We start from the raw sequence: 21,187 nt of genomic DNA, 5'->3' as shown, positions 1-21,187 counted from the left end.
TTTTTGAAGGATGGTTTTGCCAGATACAGAATTCTTGGTTGACAGCTGTTTTCTTTTAGTACTTTGAATATATCAGGCCACTGCCTTCTGGACTCCAAAGTTTCTGATGAGAAATTAGCTGATAATCTGACTGAGGATTACATGTATGTGACAAATCGCTTCTCTGTTGCTGCTTTCAAGATTCTTTCTGTGACTTTCAATAGTTTGATTATAATTTGTCTCAGGGGGCATCTTTTTGAGTTTATAAGCTTCTTGAACATTCATGTCTTTCATTGCTTTTGGGAAATTTTCAGCTATTATTTCTTCAGATATCCTTTCTGCCCCTTTCTCTTTCTCGTCCCCTTCTGCGACTCCTCACAACGCATTTGTTGGTCTACTGGGTGGTGTCCCACAGGTCTCTTAGGCTCTGTTCACTTTATTTCATTCTTTTTTATAAATTTATTTATTTTATTTATTTTATTTTTGGCTGCATTGGGTCTTCGTTGCTGTGCACGGGCTTTCTCCAGTTGCAGCGAGCGGAGGCTACTCCTCGTTGCAGTGCATGGGCTTCTCATTGCGGTGGCTTCTCTTGTTGCGGATCACGGGCTCTAGGTGTGTGGGCTTCAGTAGTTGTGGCACACGGGCTCAGTAGTTGTGGCACACCGGCTTAGTTGCTCCGCGGCATGTGGGATCTTTCCGGACCAGGGCTCAAACCCATGTCCCCTGCATTGGCAGGCAGATTCTTAACCACTGCGCCACCAGGGAAGCCCTCTTTTTTTCTTTTTGTTCCTCAGACTCGATAATTTTGATTGTCCTATCAAGTTCACCGATTCTTTCTTCTGCTTCCTCAAATCTACTTTCAAATCTCCCTAGTCTATTTTCATTTCAGTTATTGCAATTTGCAGCTCCAGAATTTATTTTTGGTTTCTTTTTTTATAATTTCTCTTCATTGATATGATCATTTTGTTGAAACATTTTCTTGCCTTTGTCCATGTCTTTGTTTACCTCTTTGAGCATCTTTAAGACAATTTTATAAAAGTCTTTGTCTAGTAAGTCCAGTGACTGCACATCTTCAGGTATGGTTTCTGTTTATAATTTCTTTTCCTTTGACTAGGTCATATTTACCTGATTTTTTTGTATACCTTATGATATTTTGTTGAAAACTGGACATTTGAATTTTATAATGTATTAACTCTGGAAATCAGACCCAGGGTTTGCCTCAGTTTTTAAAAAATTGTTGTAGAGTCTTGACTGGGGATCAACCTCAGGTGAAAACTTAAGGTCTTCCCCTTTCTTTTCTGAGTCTACATCTTTTCCTGGGCATTTATGACAGTTTTCTAAATTCCTCCATATACATGGTTGTTCTCAAATGTGCCCCCCCCAAAAAAAAAGATGTGGCTCCTTTAAATCCCCTGGAAGCTGTTTCAGTCAGTTGAAACAATGATGACCAGCTTTTGTACCTGCACTTCAGTCACCATAAGCAGCAATCTGCAATTCAAATACAAACCCCAGTATTTGGAGGACAAGGTGCTTATTGCCCACCCCATCTCCACCAAGCCACACCATGAATGCAGGTTGCCATTCCCACTGCTGCCTCTCATGGGGCTGGAGCATGGGGAGTGGGGACCTGTTGCCACACTGAAGGCTGAATTTGACCAATATTAACTGTAATTTTCCAGCCAAGCTTTTCTCTGGAAACTTCAAGCCTTTAAGTAAACTCCAGAGTTCCAAAATAGTTACTTTAGATAGTTTCTGCAGGTACAATTGTTGTCTGGATCAGAAGACAGATCCTGGTGCTTTCTATTCCATCATCCTCCTTGTTGTCCAACCTCTGCCTTTTAATTGGAGATATTTAGATCACTTACATTTAATATAACTATTAATATTTTTAAGTTGAGATCTATCATCTCTCTATTTTCTTCTATTTTCCTATTTATTCATTCTTCCTCTCTTTTTCTGTATAAATTAAAATTTCTTATGATTCCATTTTACCTCTTTTGTTGACTTAGTAGTCAACTCTTTGTTTTGGTAAATTGGTGGTTGCTTTAGGGCATCAATAATTCAAATTTAAGTGATATTATACTACCTTTGTATAATATAAGAACTGTTCAATGATAAAATGCAATCTCTCCCTTCCCAGAATTTGTACCATTGTTATCATACATTTTACTTTTATACTACACTATTATTATATTTGTTTAAAGGGGTCATTTATATTTTAAGTGTTTTTAATTAATAAAAAACACCTATTTACTCAGGTATTATTATTTCTCATGTTCTTCCACATGTCCACATTTCCATCTTTATTATTTTTCTTCTGTGTAAAACAATTTTTTTCACATTTTTTTTGGTAGTGCAAGTCTACTGGTGATAGTTTTGCTGGGTGTAGAATTCTAGGGCAACAGCTTTTATTTCACTACTTGAAAGATGTTGCCTCACTGTCTTCTCACTTGCATTGTGTCTGACAAGAAATCTGAAGTTCTTATTATTGTTACTTTGTATGTTAATATTAATGAAAAATTGTTGTGCTCACCTTCCTGATAACTGCTTCCCTGAATTAAAAAAAAAAAGAAAAAGAAACAAACAAACAAAAAAACCAGTTCTAACATCCATTCTATGATTCATTGGGTTTGGAACTGGTTAACGTGACCGCTAAGCCAATATTTCACTCTTCTAAACCTTTTAACCCCATCCACACTAACATGCATGACATGAAAGAGTGAATTGTATATTAATTTTATTTCTATGACAGCAAACATAAATAAAAATTGTTTTAGGGCAAATAGACAATTTATTTATTAGACATTTATTGATGGAAGAGGATTTTTTTTCACAAAGATAACCTTTGTCTTTCTTTAAAATTACTTTGAGCTATAGTTCCATGATACGTGTTCATTAAAATATATTTATGTTTCCCTAAAATAGAAAATTCCCAAGAATGGTCCATTCAGCTTATACTTTTTGTTGGCCTACATTACAAGGACACTTTGTGGAAAGTTGCGGCCATTTCCTATGACATGAACCTGAGAAACTTAGGACTTTATTCCAGAAAAACATAGAAACATTTTTACCTGGACTTACAGGGAGAAGATCTGGATTTTAGCTAGTCTTCTGCCAATTGTTTCCTTTTCTAGATATGTTTGCTTCTTCCTTGAATAACTTTAGTTTAGTTACAACTTTTCTTACAGAAGATTTCTTGCTTTCCCCTGTTCAAGCATTTCTCCATAAATGGATTATCCAGTCTTTTTCCTTCTATTTCTCTGACCTTTCTGGCACTAAATGAAACTCCTTGGTCATTAGCTTGCAGGTTTCTCTGTAGTGCCCTTCATATAAATTAAAATGTAAGAGCAGACAATCAGCTACTCTCTTGGAGAGTGAGATACCCTCCTGTGGGGTCGGTGAGGTGCCCCTGTGCCCTTCAGAGATAACTCCTGCTGCTCTGATGCTCAGGAAGAGGTGGTGCAAGTCATCTCTCTGCACCCACCATCTAGGCAAAGCAGTTCTACAGGAGGAAAAGCTTGACAACCACTTTCCTATGGATGAACATGTCAGAGCACATTCCCTAAAAGCGTTCCACCATATTTGAGTAGTATTCCTGCTAGCATGGGTGCTCTGTGATGACAGGGATAGTATCTTATTTACCTGCATATCCTCAGCACTAACTGTAGTGCCCAAAAGACTCAGGACTCAGCACATAAAAGGACAAATTTAATAAATGTGTCCTATAGTGGAACTTTCTGATGATTAATACCCCTTCCTTAGGGATTCCTGATACTGTTGGGGTTTTCTTATTTTACCACTTACCGCACCTGAGAAATGGGGTGGTGTGATTTGACGCCAGCAGACCTGGATACATAAGCCCCACCACTTACTACCTTTTCATTCATTTGTGCCTCAAATCTGCATGTATAATGGAACCAAAAGCAGATCCCCACCAGAGCTGGCCTAAGACATTCAAAATAGTACCTGATTCATCGGAGAAACTGTGTGCTTGGCGTGGGTCTCCTTCTCTCTGCTTTTGTAACTTCATTCGTTATTAACTATTGTAGGGCTTTAAAATGAGGTATTTAAATCCATGTTTACATTATAGCTACTTAGGGAAAGTTATATTCGTGGGTAATAGAAGTGCCCACATTTATTGTTTTTTTTCTTATGCTCCCGGCATCGAAGGCTGCAGGGCTTAGGGACTGAGCTTGGTTTTGTCATAAGAAGCTGTACAGGATGACCAACTGGTCCTGGGAGTCCTGGTTCTGACTAATTTCTCACAGTGCTCTCAGAGGTGAAAATATGTTCAGGCACAGGAAGTAGACCATAAATCTACAACATTCAGAGAATATAAATGTTCTCTTATGAGCTCAAGATGTGACATCAGAGAAGGGTAGAGGGCCTTTAATAGTGAAATGGGAAGGACCTTCCACATGGCCTCAATGTTTCCATCAACTATCCCTGTTCTGAAGACAGCACACCTTGTACCTGGTGCAAAATTGTCCATGGACAGAATGCTTTTATTAGAAGGCAGCGTTCTGCACATGTAGGGTTAAGCCCAATTACAGCAAACTGGCAGACTGTTAAGACACACATGTGCCAAAAAGGACTTCAAAGCTGTGTTACAGAGCCCAGGGGACTCAATGTAAAGTTTTTCCAAGCTTAAGAAAACAATGTTGTGCAGAAACGGTCAGATTCCAATTTCTCAAATGTGTCTATGAATTTGGCATGGAAACGTGTTTAAAGCATAAGTAAGAAACTAATGAAAAAAGACATTAAACATTGGCTGTGTTTTTCATATGATGCAATGCAGGGGGAAAGGGGGTTGGAAGCCAAAGTAGCAAGAACTCGTGTGTAAAAGCAGTCTGTCCTCACCCAGATGGGACGCCGTATAGACAGGAGAGCATCTTGCTGGGAGGATCACTTAGAGGTAGATTTAGTCTCCTTCCAGCAAAGACATTGGTCTAAAGTTTAGGAAATTCCTTAAAAGGGCTGGAAACACAGACCTCGCTTTCTGTGGACATCTGACTTGCCTTGCCTTTTTCACAACTTGTCCTTGCTTCTATTCATGTGTAAAGCTAATTCTGTTTCCCCCCTGCCAGCAATTAGATTTTTGGCCTTTACTGGTACTCACTGCCCCATGGAGTTTTGGATCAGGAGGAGATTCTGACCCCCTCTGCTGGCGGCTCTCGAGCTGTCTTGCTGGCCCAATGTTCTCAAGGATGGTCCCCCCCACACACACCTGCTCTGCCACCTTGACCCCATAATGCAGGGCACTGGGGCATTCTGCAGGCAGATGTATTAGAAGGTGGGGGTGGAGGATGAGAGCAGACAAGGTGGATGCAGTTGAAAAGGTGACCCCAGGAGTTTCTGTTTTGCCCGCTTTGAGGGAACTTCTTTTTCTCCTTGGGGATCACTGAATCCATAGACTCTCCCCGTTCTAGACTCGGAAAGTCATAAGAGCGAAGACAGTGAAGGCTGTTGAAATGAAACCCACCAGAAGCGTCAAGTCTGTGTCCCATTACGTCCAGAACAAGACTGCAGCTCACCTCATTCACATTCTCCTTGATTTAGAAAGTAATTGTGGGCCATTCTTTGCAAAGAATATTTCTCAGTTTAATACAAGAGACATACAGATTGTGGGTGTGTAAGAGTGCACATGTATGAAACAACAGAAGAACCTATGTTTTGCAGAAACCAGTCTACTATTGTCAGTATCCTCAGTGGCCTTCTTCTCTTTCCTTTGATCCCATTACCAAGATGAAGGAAAGAGATTTTTCTTGGTGAATAACCTAATATTAACAACACAATGTTGTACATTTTGCACACCCTCCCTGCCACTCACCCAGACTCTCCCAACCTGTGCCAAATATTCCCACCCTGGAAGAGCTTCGTTCCCTGAGGGGGACCGTGCTTCTACTCTATCTTAAGAAGGACATTTATTTACTCTTATTTGCCAGCAATAACAATATAGTATTAATTAAAAAGCTGTGACTCTGGCATAAACCACATTCGTGTCATACTTCATAGTAATAACAACAATAGTCGTAGAAGCCAGAATTTATTGAGCATCTGTTACATGCCGAATTCTGTGGTATTGCTTTATGTGCATTATATCATATACCTCCTTACCTCTGTCTTGTCATTAGCCACATAGATTTGCCATAATGAAACTGAAAAACAAGCCTGCTAGGATGAAGCTGATCTCCAGGTAACTTACCTGCCTGTCAGAACAAAATTCAACACCCTTTAAAGGAGAACATCACAATCTAGACACTTAATGTGAAAATTACAATGTCCAGCATCCAGTTGAAAATTATTAGACATATGCGAAACAAGAAAAAAATCGATCAGTGAAAATTGACCTAGAAATGGCAAACTCTTTGAAGCAGCTCTTTTTTTTTTTAACAGCTTTATTGGAGTATAATTGCTTTACAATGTTGTGTTAGTTTCTGCTGTATAACAAAGTGAATCAGCTATATGTATACATATATCCCCATATCCCCTCCCTCTTCTGCCTCCCTCCCTCCTTCCCTATCCCACCCCTCTAGGTGGCCACAAAGCACCAAACTGATTTCCCTGTGCTATGCAACTGCTTCCCACTAGCTATTTATTTTACATTTGGTAGTGTATATATGTCAATGCTACTCTCTCATTTCGTCCCAGCTTACCCTTCCCCCTCCCCGTGTCCTCAAGTCCATCTCTACATCTGCGTCTTTATTCCTGTCCTGCCCTTTTAATTATTTTCAAGATTAAAGAATACGAACATCATGAAGGCAAAAACAGAATCTATAAAAAAGAATTGATGGACCCAAAGAACAGATGGAAGTGAGAGCAGTGGGAAAAAAATACTGTAATTGAAATCTAAAATTCACCAAATGGGCTAAAGAGCAATTTAGACACCACAGAAGAAAAGACCAGTGAACTTAAATATAGGGTCTTAGAAGGTATCCAAATTGAAGCACAGAGAGAAAGGAGATTGAAAAATAATAATAATAAACAGAACCACAGTGACCTGTAAGATAATTTCAAAAGGTTTAACATAAGTGTAATTGGAGTCTTAGAAATGTGTGAATACAAAAAAATATTTTAAGAAATAATGGCCAAATGTTTCCCTAATTTGATGAAAAATATAAACCCATAGATCCAAGAAATTCAATCTAAACACAAAACAAAGAAAACCACACCAAGTCACAATATAATTAAATTTTGAATAACAGTGATAGAGAAAAATAGTAAAAGCATCACGATAAAAAGTACATTATGTTCAAGGAAATGAGAATAAGAATTATCACAGACTTCTTACCAGAAATGATGCCAGTCGAAAGACAAGAGGACAACATCTTTCAGGTTCTGCTGAAAGAAAGAGAAAAAAAATCAAGGTATAATTTTATATCCAAGTGTATAGGTGGAAAAAATAAAGGTGAAATAAAGACGTTCTCAGACGAAAACAGGGTATATGGGTATATGGCCAAAAATATTGAAAGTGGGGTCTTGAAAAGGTATTTGTGCATCCATGTTTGTGGCGACATTATTGATAATAGCCAAAAGGTGAAAGTCTCCATCCTTGGAGAAATGGATAAACAAAATGTGTTCCATCCATACAATGGAATATAATTCAGCCTTAAAAAGGAAGGACATTCTGACACCTGCTACCACATGGATGAACCTTGAGGACATTATGCTGTGTGAAATAAACCAGTCCCTAAAGAACAAATACTGTGTGATTCCACTTATAGTCTATAAGATATGCAGAGTAATCGTCTTCATGGAGACATAAAGTAGGATGGTGGTGGCCTCAAGCTGAGGGAGAGAGAGGGGTGAGGGTTTAGTGTTTAATGGGGACGAGTTTTAGTTTTGCAAGATGACAAGTTTGGGTATTGGTTGTACAGCAGTGTTAATGTAGTTAGTACCCCTTCACTGTACACTTAAAAATGTAAGATGTAAACTTTGTGTTATGTGTATTTTACCACAATTAAATGTTTTAAAGTGGGGTGTTATTTTCAGTATTACATATTTCTTGCGTATGGCTGGGTTTCGGTATTACCGGAGACTGAGCAGATGTGGTCTGGAATGAACCTGAAAACAAGTGGAGGTTTTGTGAATCTGCCAACATGTGCAAGTAGAAACAAATACCCAACCAAGTCATAGCCACCATGTGCTGTCAAATGTTAGGAGTGCTTTGGAAGGAGAGAAAAATTGCAAAGCAAGTACTCCACGGGAGGTGGAGAGACAGCTGTGTTCCCTGCCAGAGAAGGAGGAGGAGGAGGAGGAGTGGAAGTGATATGACAAGAGACCCTTCCTGTAGCTGCGGTGCCCACTTTTATCAAAAAGCTTCGGAGTGAAGTGCAGTTGTAGGATCTTGAAGGAATCATTCAGACTGCTCCATATTTTGTGCCTATTTGATGTTTAAATATTTTATTGTTTCCTAATTATAAACCTGGACTCTCAGGTTTTTTAGAAAAGTGTTTTTTCTGGGGACTTCCCTGGCGGTCCAGTGGTTAAGACTCCACGCTTCCGCTGCAAGGTGCGCGGGTTCGATCCCTGGTCAGGGAACTAGGATCCCGCATGCTGAGCAGCACGGCCAAAAAAAAAAAAAAGTGTTTTTTCTTAACCATATACATGTATTGATTGATCCATCCGGAAGGTAAAGTTCTAGATTATTTTTGGCGGCCCATACAGAACAGAAATAACTATCTGTAATACAGGGCCCAAGCAGACTTCAGTAAGTTACAGAGTTCTCTGGTGCCTTGTTCTGCTCTTATTCTGTGTTCTTATTTCCCAGACCGAGCACACTGAAATCATGGATGTTGGGGTTCTGTATGGACAATGTCTTCCCATCCATTCTTTTTCTTCTTCAAAAGCAAGAACTTGGCCACCCTTTAGTCTCTGTTCCTGCTAGGACTGCAGTCACCTGCTGTCACTTCGTGGTATAACTTTATCCTAGTGTTTTTAATTCAATTAAATAAGCTCACCCCTTTAAAGCCTGCTCTATACTAGGCATGGCCATCAAGGCAAAATGACAGGACCCAAGTCCTTTTTTTGAAGAAATTAGAATCAAACTGGACAGAGAAACAAGCACATAAACCTAATAGAATAAAAACTATGACGACAGATAATGATTGCCGTGGATGCACGGTGCAGCATACATTGATTTCAATCAGGAAAAATCATAGGAGGCTTCCTGGAGATGGTGGCAAGGGAGCCAGGCCTTGATGCTGTCGAGAATGCCCAACAATAACGTAGGGAGTAGGAACAGAGGGGTCAGGTTTAGACTCTCGGTTGACACTGACTGTAAAGAAAATCTGGACTCAGAGAGGATGAAGAGCTGGTGCCTGCGGCTGTACCCAGTTGTCATAATCAACATCAGGGCCCCGACTGTAGTCCTGGCTGTAATCCAATCCCGCCTTCCTGGACCGCTGGTATCCTGGTGACCCCTGCAGTACTGGATGGTTGGGGTACCTAGAAGGGACCCACTGATACGCCTGTATTATGGGGTGTGGTTGTCCTGAGAGACAGCCGACTCTGTGTAGCCATGCCTGGCCTGCTGGCCTGGATTTGCGTTGCCGAGGAATTGGCGGGGCTCCCGGCATCCTACCCCCCTCATCCGTGACCTCAGAAGAGTCACGACTACCTCAAAGAACCAGACAAATCAGTAAATAGCAAAAGCAAAGGGCCTGAGATTTTATGGCAAATTCCAGATGGTCCAGTGAGGCTCAAGTTGTGGTGTCTGGGATCAGGGAGAGGAGGCCAGGGGACACTCGGCTGGGCCACGAGGTTATTCTCCCGGTGATGGAGGACAGGAAATAAGGAGACGAAGGTGACGTGCTGAACCCGAGCGTTCTGACGGTAACTCTGGCGATGGTCCCAACGCAGAGGAGGGAGAAATGGAGACCGTCATTCGGATTGCCATTGTCCAGGAGGAGACATGGAGAGCTGCCCTGTGGACGAGGATGCTGGTCATGAGATAGAGAGCCGAGCACAGGCCAGGCGCCCACGCAGGAGCGCGTGCCCGGCTCTGATGGGTCTCTGCTGGGAGTGGACCATGACTCGGGACCTGTCTCCAGCCGTCCTCTGAGAAGTGGAAGAGGTGTGAGGTCTTAAGATTCGTTCACATGCTTACACCCGTCCCCACCCCTTCTCCTGTTAGGTTCCGTAAGGAACTGAAGGTCCAGAGACGGTGAGCCGCCCACCAGATGCACCTGCGTCCGTCACCGCTAGAACTGGGCCAAAGGGATCTTCCAAATGCATAGAAGAGAAGATCTTTATCTTTCTGCCTCTAAATAAGCAATAAATGGAATGCATTGCTCCATAGTCGTGTCCCTGTATCTTCTCAGGCAAAGAGACATTTCTATGGAGAGATTTAAGATAGTCATTTTGAAGTTCTTTTAGTGGTGGATACATTTTAACAATGTAGATATCTTTATTCAATCAGTTTGGACCAGGACCACTGTGAAGACACTAATGGTTAGTGGGAATCATCACAGAAGGAAGTCTATAAATATCCGATGATGCGTCAATAATGAAATAGATTTTGCTGTCACCATGGCCATTCCCTGACTCCGCTCCCCAGCCCAGCAGCTATCAGGATTTCTCTTTTCTCTCACCTACTTATCTACCCTTTTCGGACCGTCCGGAAGTCCAGCATTCTTCTGACGACCCTGCCCATCACGCATCCCAGACACCCACAGACAGAAAGGGTCTCTGGGACACCCTGCTCTCACCAGACTCACACATCACAGTGTTACCGTTAGACTGAGAGTGAGTCCTGGAGGGCGAGGGCTGTGATACCACTTTTCTGTGTGTTGTCAATATCGAGAAGCAGTCCTGGATCACAGGAGGTCTGCAATAAGAAGATAAGGAGATGAAGTAATAGTTGGATATTTCCTGGCATCCTAGAATCGTAGTGCCAGAGAGGATGTACAAACTTCCTATCTGGTATAGGAATTCTCTCTATAGTATCCAGACTCTTTAAAGAGAGAGAGAGAGATGTTAGGTCAGACGATATTTGCATAGCCCTGTTAGAAAAACTTCCTTACAGGGCAAAACAGTCTTACATGCTATAGCTTCTACCCTTGTTTGTTAGTCTATACACTGCTGGTACAACACGTAAGCCTGATTGCTCAGTTGGAATGAGCTGTACTATCAACGGGAAGGTGTGGTGTTGATGTGATGCAGGGTTTTTTTAAGAGGCACATGATTCAGTGTACAAATAAGTGCGGAAATTACCACTAACTTTCTGATGGGGAAAACAGGTATTTTTAAACTGACGAATGGTGAGGTTATTTCTATCGTATGTACCAGGTGTGGGGTGAGAAGAGACAGGATTTAGTAGCTGAAATCTATCACTTAGGTTAATCCAAAGACTGTCCAGTTTGTCTGATCCTAAATCTAAAAGCTTTCAGTTCTGTGTACTTCATAGAAGAAATTTGCATTTTAATGGAGGACTGCAAAACGATTTTTGGAATGTTCCATCATTCTAAGTGGGGCATAACTCTTTTGTTATCAGGAAATTTTTCTCTGTAATACTAACTACAGAAAAAAATCTGCCTGGACCTGGGAGAAAAGATCTATGATAAGAGCAAGTTCTATTATAACTCTTTTCTGATAAAATCAAAGAAAGTTACTTTCTATGTAGCTTTCTGTAAAATCTGTGTTCAGCAGTTCACTAATACTGCCCTGGCCTCGTGATAATAGCAGCAGTAGCTCTGAGAGGTTTTACAAGTGGAGAACCCGTAGTCCTGGAAAACCTTGTAACAGTAAAGAATGGGATGTAAAAGTTAAAGGAAGTTTGCATGGAAAAGCTACGTACAATAGAAAGATGTAAGACTCACTTAACATGTAAACATATCTTTCACTTTGTAGAGTCACTTCTAAGAAAAAATTCACATAAAATGAATTTCTGAATGAATCATATTTACACAATTCCCTATTATATAATCAGAACGTATCTGATTACATAGTAGAACTCAACATTAAAAAAACCTATTTCAGAATTTAACACTTAACGATATAATTAATTTTAATGCTGTGAAAAAATCAAATTGCCCATAAATAAAATTCGACAGAAATATGTCTTACAGAAACTCTAGCATACAATATCTGGCTTTTATGGCTGAATCATAGAACCGTGTCCAATTTTAATACTTGCCCAATAATATCAACACTAACTGAATAGCTAGTGCTAAATCCCACCTAAAACAAAGTATGTGCTCATTTAGCTGGACTTAGTAACATGTTACTACATACCTGACACTTCAATAGTGCAGGGTTTTAATAGGGCTGATTGACAATTCAAACATACATTTCTAATAGGTGTGCAAGGCTTTAGTATTAGCTAGATTTTTGAACCAGGGTAGAAACCATCTGGGTAATGCTGGCATGAATTTTATACACACACTAACACACAAGTGTATGATTTTAGGATGCATATATTATGTGTATTTTTATATATATACACACAGATACTATTTAAAGATGTAGTTATATATACAGAAGAGTAATGAAGTATTTAGAGTGGGATGGATCCACCTAGGACTAGCTCATGAATGTGTTAAAACCAGCTGTTTGTATTCTGTTGACTGGACCCAGATCTTTGTTGCATCTGTTTAATATTTTTCTTTGTTTTGAAACAGGTTGTTTGGTATCAAATCAGTCATTCAAACAGACTGTTCCAGCACATGGAAGATCATAGCAAACCCAGACCTGTCATGGTACCACCATGCCAACCCCATCGTCCTGCTGGTGATGTACTACACGCTGGCCACTCTAATCCGAATCTGGCTACAGGAGCCCCTTGTAAGGATCAAAGGTTTTCATGGTCTTGTCTGCAAAGTAGCCTGGAAACTCCAGGGGAAAGTGTTCATTCGTATCAACTGCTGGCTAATTAGTACTATATGCCAAAATAACTATAGTGTTCTTATTATAGTATTTTGCTTCTGCCAGGAGTTCTAACTGAATACAGATACTATCAGGACGAAGACCAGCTTCCCTATGTTAACATCACCCCTGGCTGCTCAGATGGTCGGTGGTGAGGGGAGTGGAAGCGTCGTTTTTATTGAGCACTTACTAAATGCCAGGCCACATGCTAGGCTGTTTACATACATTATCTCTTTCAATCCCCTGCATAACTCTCAAGAACAGGTATTGTACCCGTCTTAGAGATGAGGAAAACGAGGTTCTAGAGGTAAATCACACATTTACCAAACAGTAAATATGGGATTCAAGCCCACGTTTGCCGACAAAGCTAGGGTCTCTATGACGACACACCCTGTTACCACGACGACTGGAGTTTCCTAAATCTTCTCAGACCTCCAACCTCTGATGGTGCCGTGGGGATGTCCCCGCTCTCGGTGGTGCCATAACCCCCGGGGGCCCCACCACGGGGCAGGGCTGAGGACTGGGTTGTTCCCTGTGGGATTATTAGTAGAATGTGGCACTTTGGGGACAGGACCAGGGTGGCCTGTGGCCCCTCTCTTTTCCCTTTCTGTGACAGGAAACTCCAGTCTGCTTTTGCTTCCCCTAAATGACCCTGAGAAGCTCAGCTGTAAGGCAGCTGATCCGCACACAGGGAGGCAGGTGGTGTAGACGGGGCTGCCGCACTGCACCTCATGGCCACGTGCTGGGGAGCAGAGCTCACATTAGACACCAGCCTGGCGCCTGCGATGCAATCCCTCCAGCTCGGGGGCCCTGGTGCCCCGCCCGCCTCCCCTCTTTGTCTGCTCATCCAGGCTCCATCCACGCGGTCAGCCGGCCAGGCAACCAGTGTTTAGCAAGAGCTAGTGTCTCAGACACTGGCCTGGGGCTGGGGGTAGAGCGTCGGCCCAGGTGCGAGGCCCCGCTCAGGGGGACTGTACATTGTGCAAGAGGAAAAGTAGCCCCCAAAGACGTGAGCAGGCCCAAGTCAGCGCAGTGAAACCCTGAGAGGTGTGTACCATCCCTCCCGGCGGAAGTGCCTCCTGCAGGAAGGGGGTCTGCCCACCTCCCTCCTGTGAGAGGACCACACAGGCGTCCTTGTTGGCAGGGGTCTCACGACTCACCTCTCCCTTGGACCCAGTGATGGCAGTAATGTGGTGACAGAATGCTCTAAGGGCTCCTGGAGAACCCCAGTTACCTTCTGTTACCTTTTCCTCCAAGTCTCTCCTAAGATATGAGTGTGCCATATCTCAAAACCCCTTAAAGTGGTACTGTGTTCGCTTCCGCCACAAACACACAGATATGGATATGTGTATACGCACACATAAAAGTGCAAAAGAAATTAAAATATCTCACGGGAACTATTTCTGAACAATGTCTTAACCAATGATGGAAATGACTTTAAGGCCTTCGGGTGCACAAGAGTTCCAGGTGCCCTTGGCTTTCTCCGTGGTGTGTCAGGCAGGAGCTTGTGCACAGGTGCTGCTGGGCTGTTACAGCCCCTCAGGCCCAGGAGACACTTGGCCTCCTTAGCCACGGGCCCTCTGGGGTGGACAGTCCATGTTCAGGCCACACAGTTCACAGCAGGTCACAAACTGCAGCGTCTGCGGGGGTGTGTGGAGAACAGGGCCTAATTCACACCAGCATCAACCCTCAAGGGTCTGTATTTTAAGTGGGGCTGGGACACGGGACTTTCTCACTGAGGTGCTGGTGGAGGGCAGGTGCCTGCTTCTATCATGATTCCAGGTGGCCTGGCACGTTTCATGGAAAACGTGAGTTCTACGGTAAAAGTCTATGGTATATGTTTGAGAAAGAGAGAGAGAAGCAGGTGTCTGGAGGTGAATGTAACACACGGGTTCCCCGGGGCATCTGGTGCTCCCCGTGGGTGCTCTGTGTTCACTGGGCCCCGGGAATTGGGCAGTGACACTAAGTGCCCTCCCTCTGCCCCCATATCAACATGTGTTAGTGCCCTTTTACGGGGCATCTTTGTTGGGAACCATCCTCAACCACCAAGTGCGTTCTGATCCTTTTTTTCTATCTATCAACTCTCCTGTTCAGACCAACTGTCTGATTCAGGCCAAGGTCCCATTAGGCAAGGCAGCTGTGTTATGCATCAGCTCTGTTTTTGCTTAATATTGAGTGTAAGCTCTAGATGACTCTGCTTTTAGTAAATGTCTTCTTCATTAAAGATTCCCGTGGCTGGGTTCCACAGTCAGGTGTGACTTTTGTGAACCCAGCCCAGCCCCTTCCTCCTGCAGGTTAGAATACACACAGGAGGCTCGGTGATGTAACGTGAGCGCCTGTTCCTGTATTTCATGGGGCTTAGCAGGGATCAGGAACAAGCGATACTGCTGTGCTTCGCGTTTACGGGGTGGCATTTTGGCCATTTTTGAAAGTGTCTGGATAAAAGCCCATGTAGTGTATACGTTACTTTACAAAATCATCCCATGGGGGTAGAGATGGGCAGCTGTGTCTGGTCTCCCAGGCCGCTGAGGGGCTGCTCTGGGGAGCAGGGCTGTCCTGTGGGTTATTCTGTGTCTCAGGTGCAGGAAGAGAGGACCAAGGAAGAGGACAGAGCCCTGGCCTGCAGCCCGGTCCCCATCACAGCCGAGAGGAGGCGGAGCCTGTGGTACGCGACCCACTACCCCACGGATGAGAGAAAAGTAAGCCGCAAGGAAAGGGGTTTCTCATTTATTTTGCTGCTTTTTATTATATTGCTGAATTCAGGTCATGTTAAGTCCACCTGCAAACCCAGATTGCTCAGTTTACAGGAGCAGTTTGATGATGAAGTCTTAGTGCCCAACATCTGTTCAGAGAAGGGAACCCAGTGCTTCGAAAGGAAACCCCAGGCTCCATCAGACCCAGCCTTTTGTAGTTCAGTGCTTCCCCCTGAAGTCTCTTAACCCTGGAAAGAGAGAGAGAGTGTTATTAATTTAAAAAATTAATTGTGTATTTAAAACAAACAGAAAACAACAAAGCGGCCCCTTGGCCCTGGGCGGTAACAGCTTGGGTGGGGGGATGCACTGCGGAGAGTAATCCCCCGTGTCGGGGTGGCTGCTGCAGTGACGATGACCGCTCACACGGCCGCTCGGGACACCGGCCAGTCTGTGTGGACATGCAGAGCCACAGCCTCTCGCTGTGTCGGGGCCGCAGTGTGGATGCCAGGGACAGGAGCACAGCTGTGTGATTCTTAATCTTTTCACCATTTGTTCACTATTTTCAACACAGCCCCCTAGCCACTGACATGTTAAAATGGCCCATTTGCAATGTGGTGAAGACAGACGCTCACAATTCTCAGATGGGGTCAGCACTTTGCTTCCCAGCACGTTTGGGAATCGAGGCGCAGATTCTCTGATTGACTTGGTGGAAGAGTTTCTCTAAGACACGTGGTCCTAGTTGATGCCTGACTGTCGTGGACTGAGAGACAGGGAAACAATGAATGAACTTCTCAGGGAGCTGGCAGCCACGTGGAACAGACGTGGTGCCCGGAGACCTCTGGGGTTTCCGGGGGCGCTTTCTTCCCATCACACATGTCAGACTGTCCTGCCATCTCACTAAGCCAGAGAGACAGCACAGCAATTTCCAAAATGAGGTCTGTGGGCCATCTCTGGGGATTCCTGGGACCCTTGCCGGGATCCACAGGCTTGAAACTATTTTTGTAGTAATACTTAAGACATTCGCCTTTGGACTATGTTGACAATTGCTCTGATGGTACAAAAGCACCAACCAAGGCAGCAGCACGAACCCCCACAGCCGTGGTCGTGTCCTTGGAAAACAAAGCAGAAAGGCCAGTTCCACTTAAGAATATTCTTGATGAACCAGGAACAGTCATTGCTTTTCTTAAATCTCAACCTTGAGTCACATACCTTTTTAATATTCTGAGTGACACAAGGGGAGGTCCCCCTGAAGGGCTGACCCCTCGAGGAGGAGAAGCACTTGGCAGGTGAGCGGCCCAGGTCTGCGTGCAAGAACAGCTGACAGACAGTTTGGGGTGGTTCATGTGTGGACATTCAGCGGTTACTGGAAAGTGAATGGAGTGGTCCATCGCTTCAAGGCAAACAACTGACAGCATTTGTTGCCAGTGATAAAATGAGAACTTTTAGTGAAAATTAGAATATTGGAAGACTCGGATTTTGTGCAGTACAGCGTGTCAGTATTCAGTGGAGCTGTCTAATCCCTGAAGCACATCACCAGCACGTGCGGTCACAACGTGTGTGTAGGTAAAGACCCGGTCAAGGTGCAGGATCCTCCAGGGGCTTTACTGATTCCACACACAGCTTGCCTTTGGTTACTTCCCCATCTTGAGTTTGGGAGAGGGTCCAAGGAGAGGATCCACAGTCTGGATGGACTCCTGAGATACTTCTTTCTTTTCCAGCTGCATCGCTGGGTGAAGCCAGAGTTCCTTTAACTACTTCAACCAAAACAATACATCACAGCAGATTGAATGTGCAAACAGACATGAGAACCCAGCGGTCTTCTTTTGAGCCAGACATTAAAGATACTCAAAAGCATAAAACAACACCACTCTTTTCACTATTTTTTAAAAATACAGCTATTTGAATAAAATTATTTATGTGAACAAGTTTTTTTCCAATTTTTAATGAATTAATAAGTGAAGAGTTTTAATGCCTCAATTTTAATTTCTAGTACAATAGATACTGATGGATAGGACCCGCATAAATAAAAACTCTTTGGGACCTTCAGTGATTTTTAAGAAAGTGAATGAGTTCCGACCCAGAAAAAGTGGGAGAACCTTTAGCTCAGCAGATGCTTGTTACTGGGGGGAGCCCCAAACCCCTAGCACTAATAGAGCTAAAAGGCATAATCGTGTCATAATTCTTTTGTTGCAGACAATACACAAATCTTAATCCCAGCCCGCACTGCACATCAAATCTTCTTTATTATGAAACTTCAATTTCTTGAAAAGTCAATACTTTTAGAATTCTGCAGACGTCTCAAAGGGTCCTAGGAATATAAAACCAAGCAGCTAATTCTATTAGAACAAAACACTTGAAAGAACGTAATCAGCTTTTGTAGTCATGTGGTTAATGAGTGCTTGCTTACTGTCATGATTAAAAGTTAACATCGGAAACTGGAAAGGGTTATAAAAACACCACCCTCCAGCTGCATTATTCGTGCCTTTGTATTTTGCATGGCAATTTTAACACACTAGCATCCAGCTAGTTGAAGGGATGGGTATGTGTGCAGTACAACTTTATAGCTGTGTATAAACATCATGATGCTTTCCGCTCACATATTAACATGCTGTCCTGCATTGCTTTTTGCAGCTTTTATCCATGACTCAAGATGACTACAAACCATCTGATGTTAGTATATCCTTAGAATTCTCATTTTTGCGCATGTCAGTGATGTAAAAGGGACATAAATGGAATTAGCCCCTCTGAGTATTTTAATGGTCTATAAAATTTCAATACGTTTTAAAATAATTTTTTTGCAGAAATTGTATCTGGTTTATTGCTGTTAAAACACTGACTCATAAAACATGAGCTCGCATATAAACATATAAACTGTATTTAAACTTTTAAAAAGCCACAGTGGAGGGTTTGCCTGTTCCATGATTTGAATAAGAAGTCTTGCATGTCCATGGACACACATGTGTATGTGTGTGTGTACGTGTTTATATGTATATGCATAAATGAAAAATTGTAAAGCTAAAGGGGCAGAGAGAAAGAAACAGGAAATTGTACTTAGTGTACAGAGTGCTGCAACATGGGAATTGCAAGCTGCAGCATCAGGTAGAGACCTGTGCGGTTGCTGTCTAACCTGAGAATTTGCTAAGTCCTGAGAGCCGCGCGGGGTGTGGGGCAGGCAGTGGGGCCCGGGCAGTGCTCGGGCTGCAGGCCGGCACCCAGGCGAGTCTGGAGTTCCTGTAGCTGGAGGATGGCTGGCGGGAGGGACCGTGAGCTGAGGCTGGAGAGGAGACAAGAGCAGGTCCTGAAGCCTCAGCAGCCTTTCCAGGCTTCACACTTCATACCGAGGACGGAGAGGGGGGCACGGCCTGGGGTGCAGCAGAGGTGGGCAAGGTCAGGTTTACCTTGTCCTGTGATGGCTCTGTGGGGTGTAGTTTCGGAGGGGGTGAGCAAGACTGTCTTGCTAGCGGGCATCACTGCCGACAATGCTTGGTCTCCCATCGGCTCTGCAGCGTCCCATGTGCCCACCTACCAGAAGGGAAGGAGGCAGGTCCACACTGGAAACCAGAGCTGCCGTCACAATTGCTATTGTCCCGCCCCGCCCCCGGCAGGGCCTGCTGGTGACTGTGAACGGCAACCCCGTGGATTACCACACCATCCACCCGAGCCTTCCCCTGGAGAACGGCCCCGCCAAGGCCGACCTGTACTCCACCCCACAGTACCGCTGGGACCCCGCCGCTGACTCCCTGGGTAAGGAGCTGGGATCTGTCTTTGGTTTATCCTCCTGCAGGAGCTCTGAATCTGTCTTTGGTTTATCCTTCATTGGATTCGGTTCTTTTTCCTTTTTTTTTTTTTTTTTAAATTTTTAAAAATTTTATTTATTTGGTTGTGCTGGGTCTTGGTTGCGGCAGGCATGCTCCTTAGTTGCGGCTCGCCGGCTCCTTAGTTGCGGCATGCGTGTGGGATCTAGCTCCCTGACCAGGGATCAAACCCTGGCCCCCAGCATTGGGGGCACAGGGTCTTAACCACTGCACCACCAGGGAAGTCCCTCTTTTTCCTTTTTTTTTTCTAGCAGAGGTTGCTTTCTTCCATGGTCAGTCTGATGAAGCTCATTTCCTTAACTTCTGCCTAGATTTTGCCCCTCCATCTTGCTCTGTGTGTTCTGTCCTTGGGTACAAAATAAGTGGCCTAATCGGGGTAAACTTTGAAAAATAAAAAGTAAAAAACTATTTTAAACAAGTCAACTTGTTTCTAGTGTTAAACCTATGTGCATATGTGTGTTTTAGTCTTTCTGTAATTTGATTGCATAATCATGGCTAATAGTTTTGTTGGTTAGTGGATGAATGTCTTCAGAAAGAGCTCTTTTCATCTAATAAAAAAACCAAGAGCCCCAAAACTTGGACGAGGCCTTTCTCCCTTTTCTCTCAGTTTATTGTGTTGAAAGAAAGCTGCCTGTTACTGGAGATGACAAATACGTGCTCTGTACTGCTTGGGACGTTTATGTGAAATTCACATATTTGCATAGATTTTTATATAAAATAATCTGTCCCTCTAGAAAAGAAGGAGGGAGAAGATGAGAAAGAAGAATTTGAGGAGGAGAAGGCCCACGAGGAGAAAAGGAGTGTCAAAGTCCATGCCATGGTCTCTGTGTTCCAGTTCATCATGAAGCAGAGTTACATCTGTGCCCTTATCGCTATGATGGTGCGTGCCTACGAGAACCCTTAACTTCTGTCTGGATTCTGCCCCTGTATCTTGCTCTGTGTCCTGTCCTTGGGCACAAAATTAGTGCTGGAGGGATGGACGGTGCTTGCACCCCGCCGACTCCAAGCCCCACCACCTCCTCCCGCCAGCACCGATGTCTTCATCTTCCCAATGTCTTGGCAGAGAATGGTTGCTTATGGTAATTTTTCATGGGCCCTTTATATTATAGATGTCAAAACTATGGCCTCCTTTTAAATATTAATACCTTTCTCTCAAATTAGCCTAAGTCAGACTGTCCCCTATTTTGCCGATTTAAAAGGACATATGGGTAGTTTTTCTAAGTGGCGTTGAAGGTGTTCACGATTAACAAAGGCCACTTTTATATCTTTCACATAATGAGGGTTATAGTCACAGCTTGTCTTAGATTTGAGTCTTTATTCCATTTGAGCTGCAACAAATGTTTACCGATCTAAGCAGCAAGCACCGAGTCCCCGAGGGCTTCTTCTGGTTGTGAGCTCTCAGTTTACCTGCATTTCTGCTCACCGCCAGGAACATGCCCCATCTCCAGCATCAGAGCTTCAGAAATCGTCCTTGGGACCAGAGACAGGATATAAAAGAAGGCCAATGTCTGCTCTTCCTAAAAACAAATTTTACTGGGAAAGCTAATTTATTTTGAGAAACTTATTTAACACAAAAGTCTTCAAATTTTGTGGCCAGTAGTGAGATCCCATGGACACCGTAAATGATAAAAAATGAAAATATTCTATGATTCTAGGGAAAAAAAACACCTAAACACAGTTTCCCTAGGCTCTCAGTCCAGATGTCTCCTGAGAAAACCTGTTTGCACGTCAGCTTCAGCTTCTGCAAGGACCATGGCCGTGGCTGAGAGCATTGGGAACAGAAAGCTCCTTGAAATTAAACATGGCTCTTTTGGGGACTGCAAACTCTGTTCTCCA

The 21,187-nt window shown here is 43.5% G+C and overlaps 1 protein-coding gene across 5 annotated transcripts in view; it reads left to right on the top strand.

Annotated features, from left to right (window-relative positions):
- The window catches only part of PIEZO2 (piezo type mechanosensitive ion channel component 2), a 344,750-nt gene that overhangs the window by 223,029 nt on the left and 100,534 nt on the right, over positions 1–21,187 (top strand). For 4 of the 5 annotated variants that reach the window (XM_082354794.1, XM_082354795.1, XM_082354797.1 and 1 more), the window contains exons 8-12: positions 12,600–12,762; positions 15,423–15,542; positions 18,168–18,206; positions 19,142–19,280; positions 20,086–20,231. In XM_082354794.1, the coding sequence (XP_082210920.1) occupies positions 12,600–12,762; positions 15,423–15,542; positions 18,168–18,206; positions 19,142–19,280; positions 20,086–20,231 (607 nt within the window). The remainder of the gene's footprint in view (positions 1–12,599; positions 12,763–15,422; positions 15,543–18,167; positions 18,207–19,141; positions 19,281–20,085; positions 20,232–21,187) is intronic. The other variant, XM_082354793.1, reaches the window with a different exon arrangement.

This window comes from Balaenoptera borealis (assembly GCF_965194805.1).
Source record: "Balaenoptera borealis genome assembly, chromosome: 14".
NCBI lineage: Eukaryota > Metazoa > Chordata > Mammalia > Artiodactyla > Balaenopteridae > Balaenoptera > Balaenoptera borealis.
Note: the sequence above shows the minus strand (reverse complement) of the source record. Positions and strands in the feature narration are given on the sequence as shown.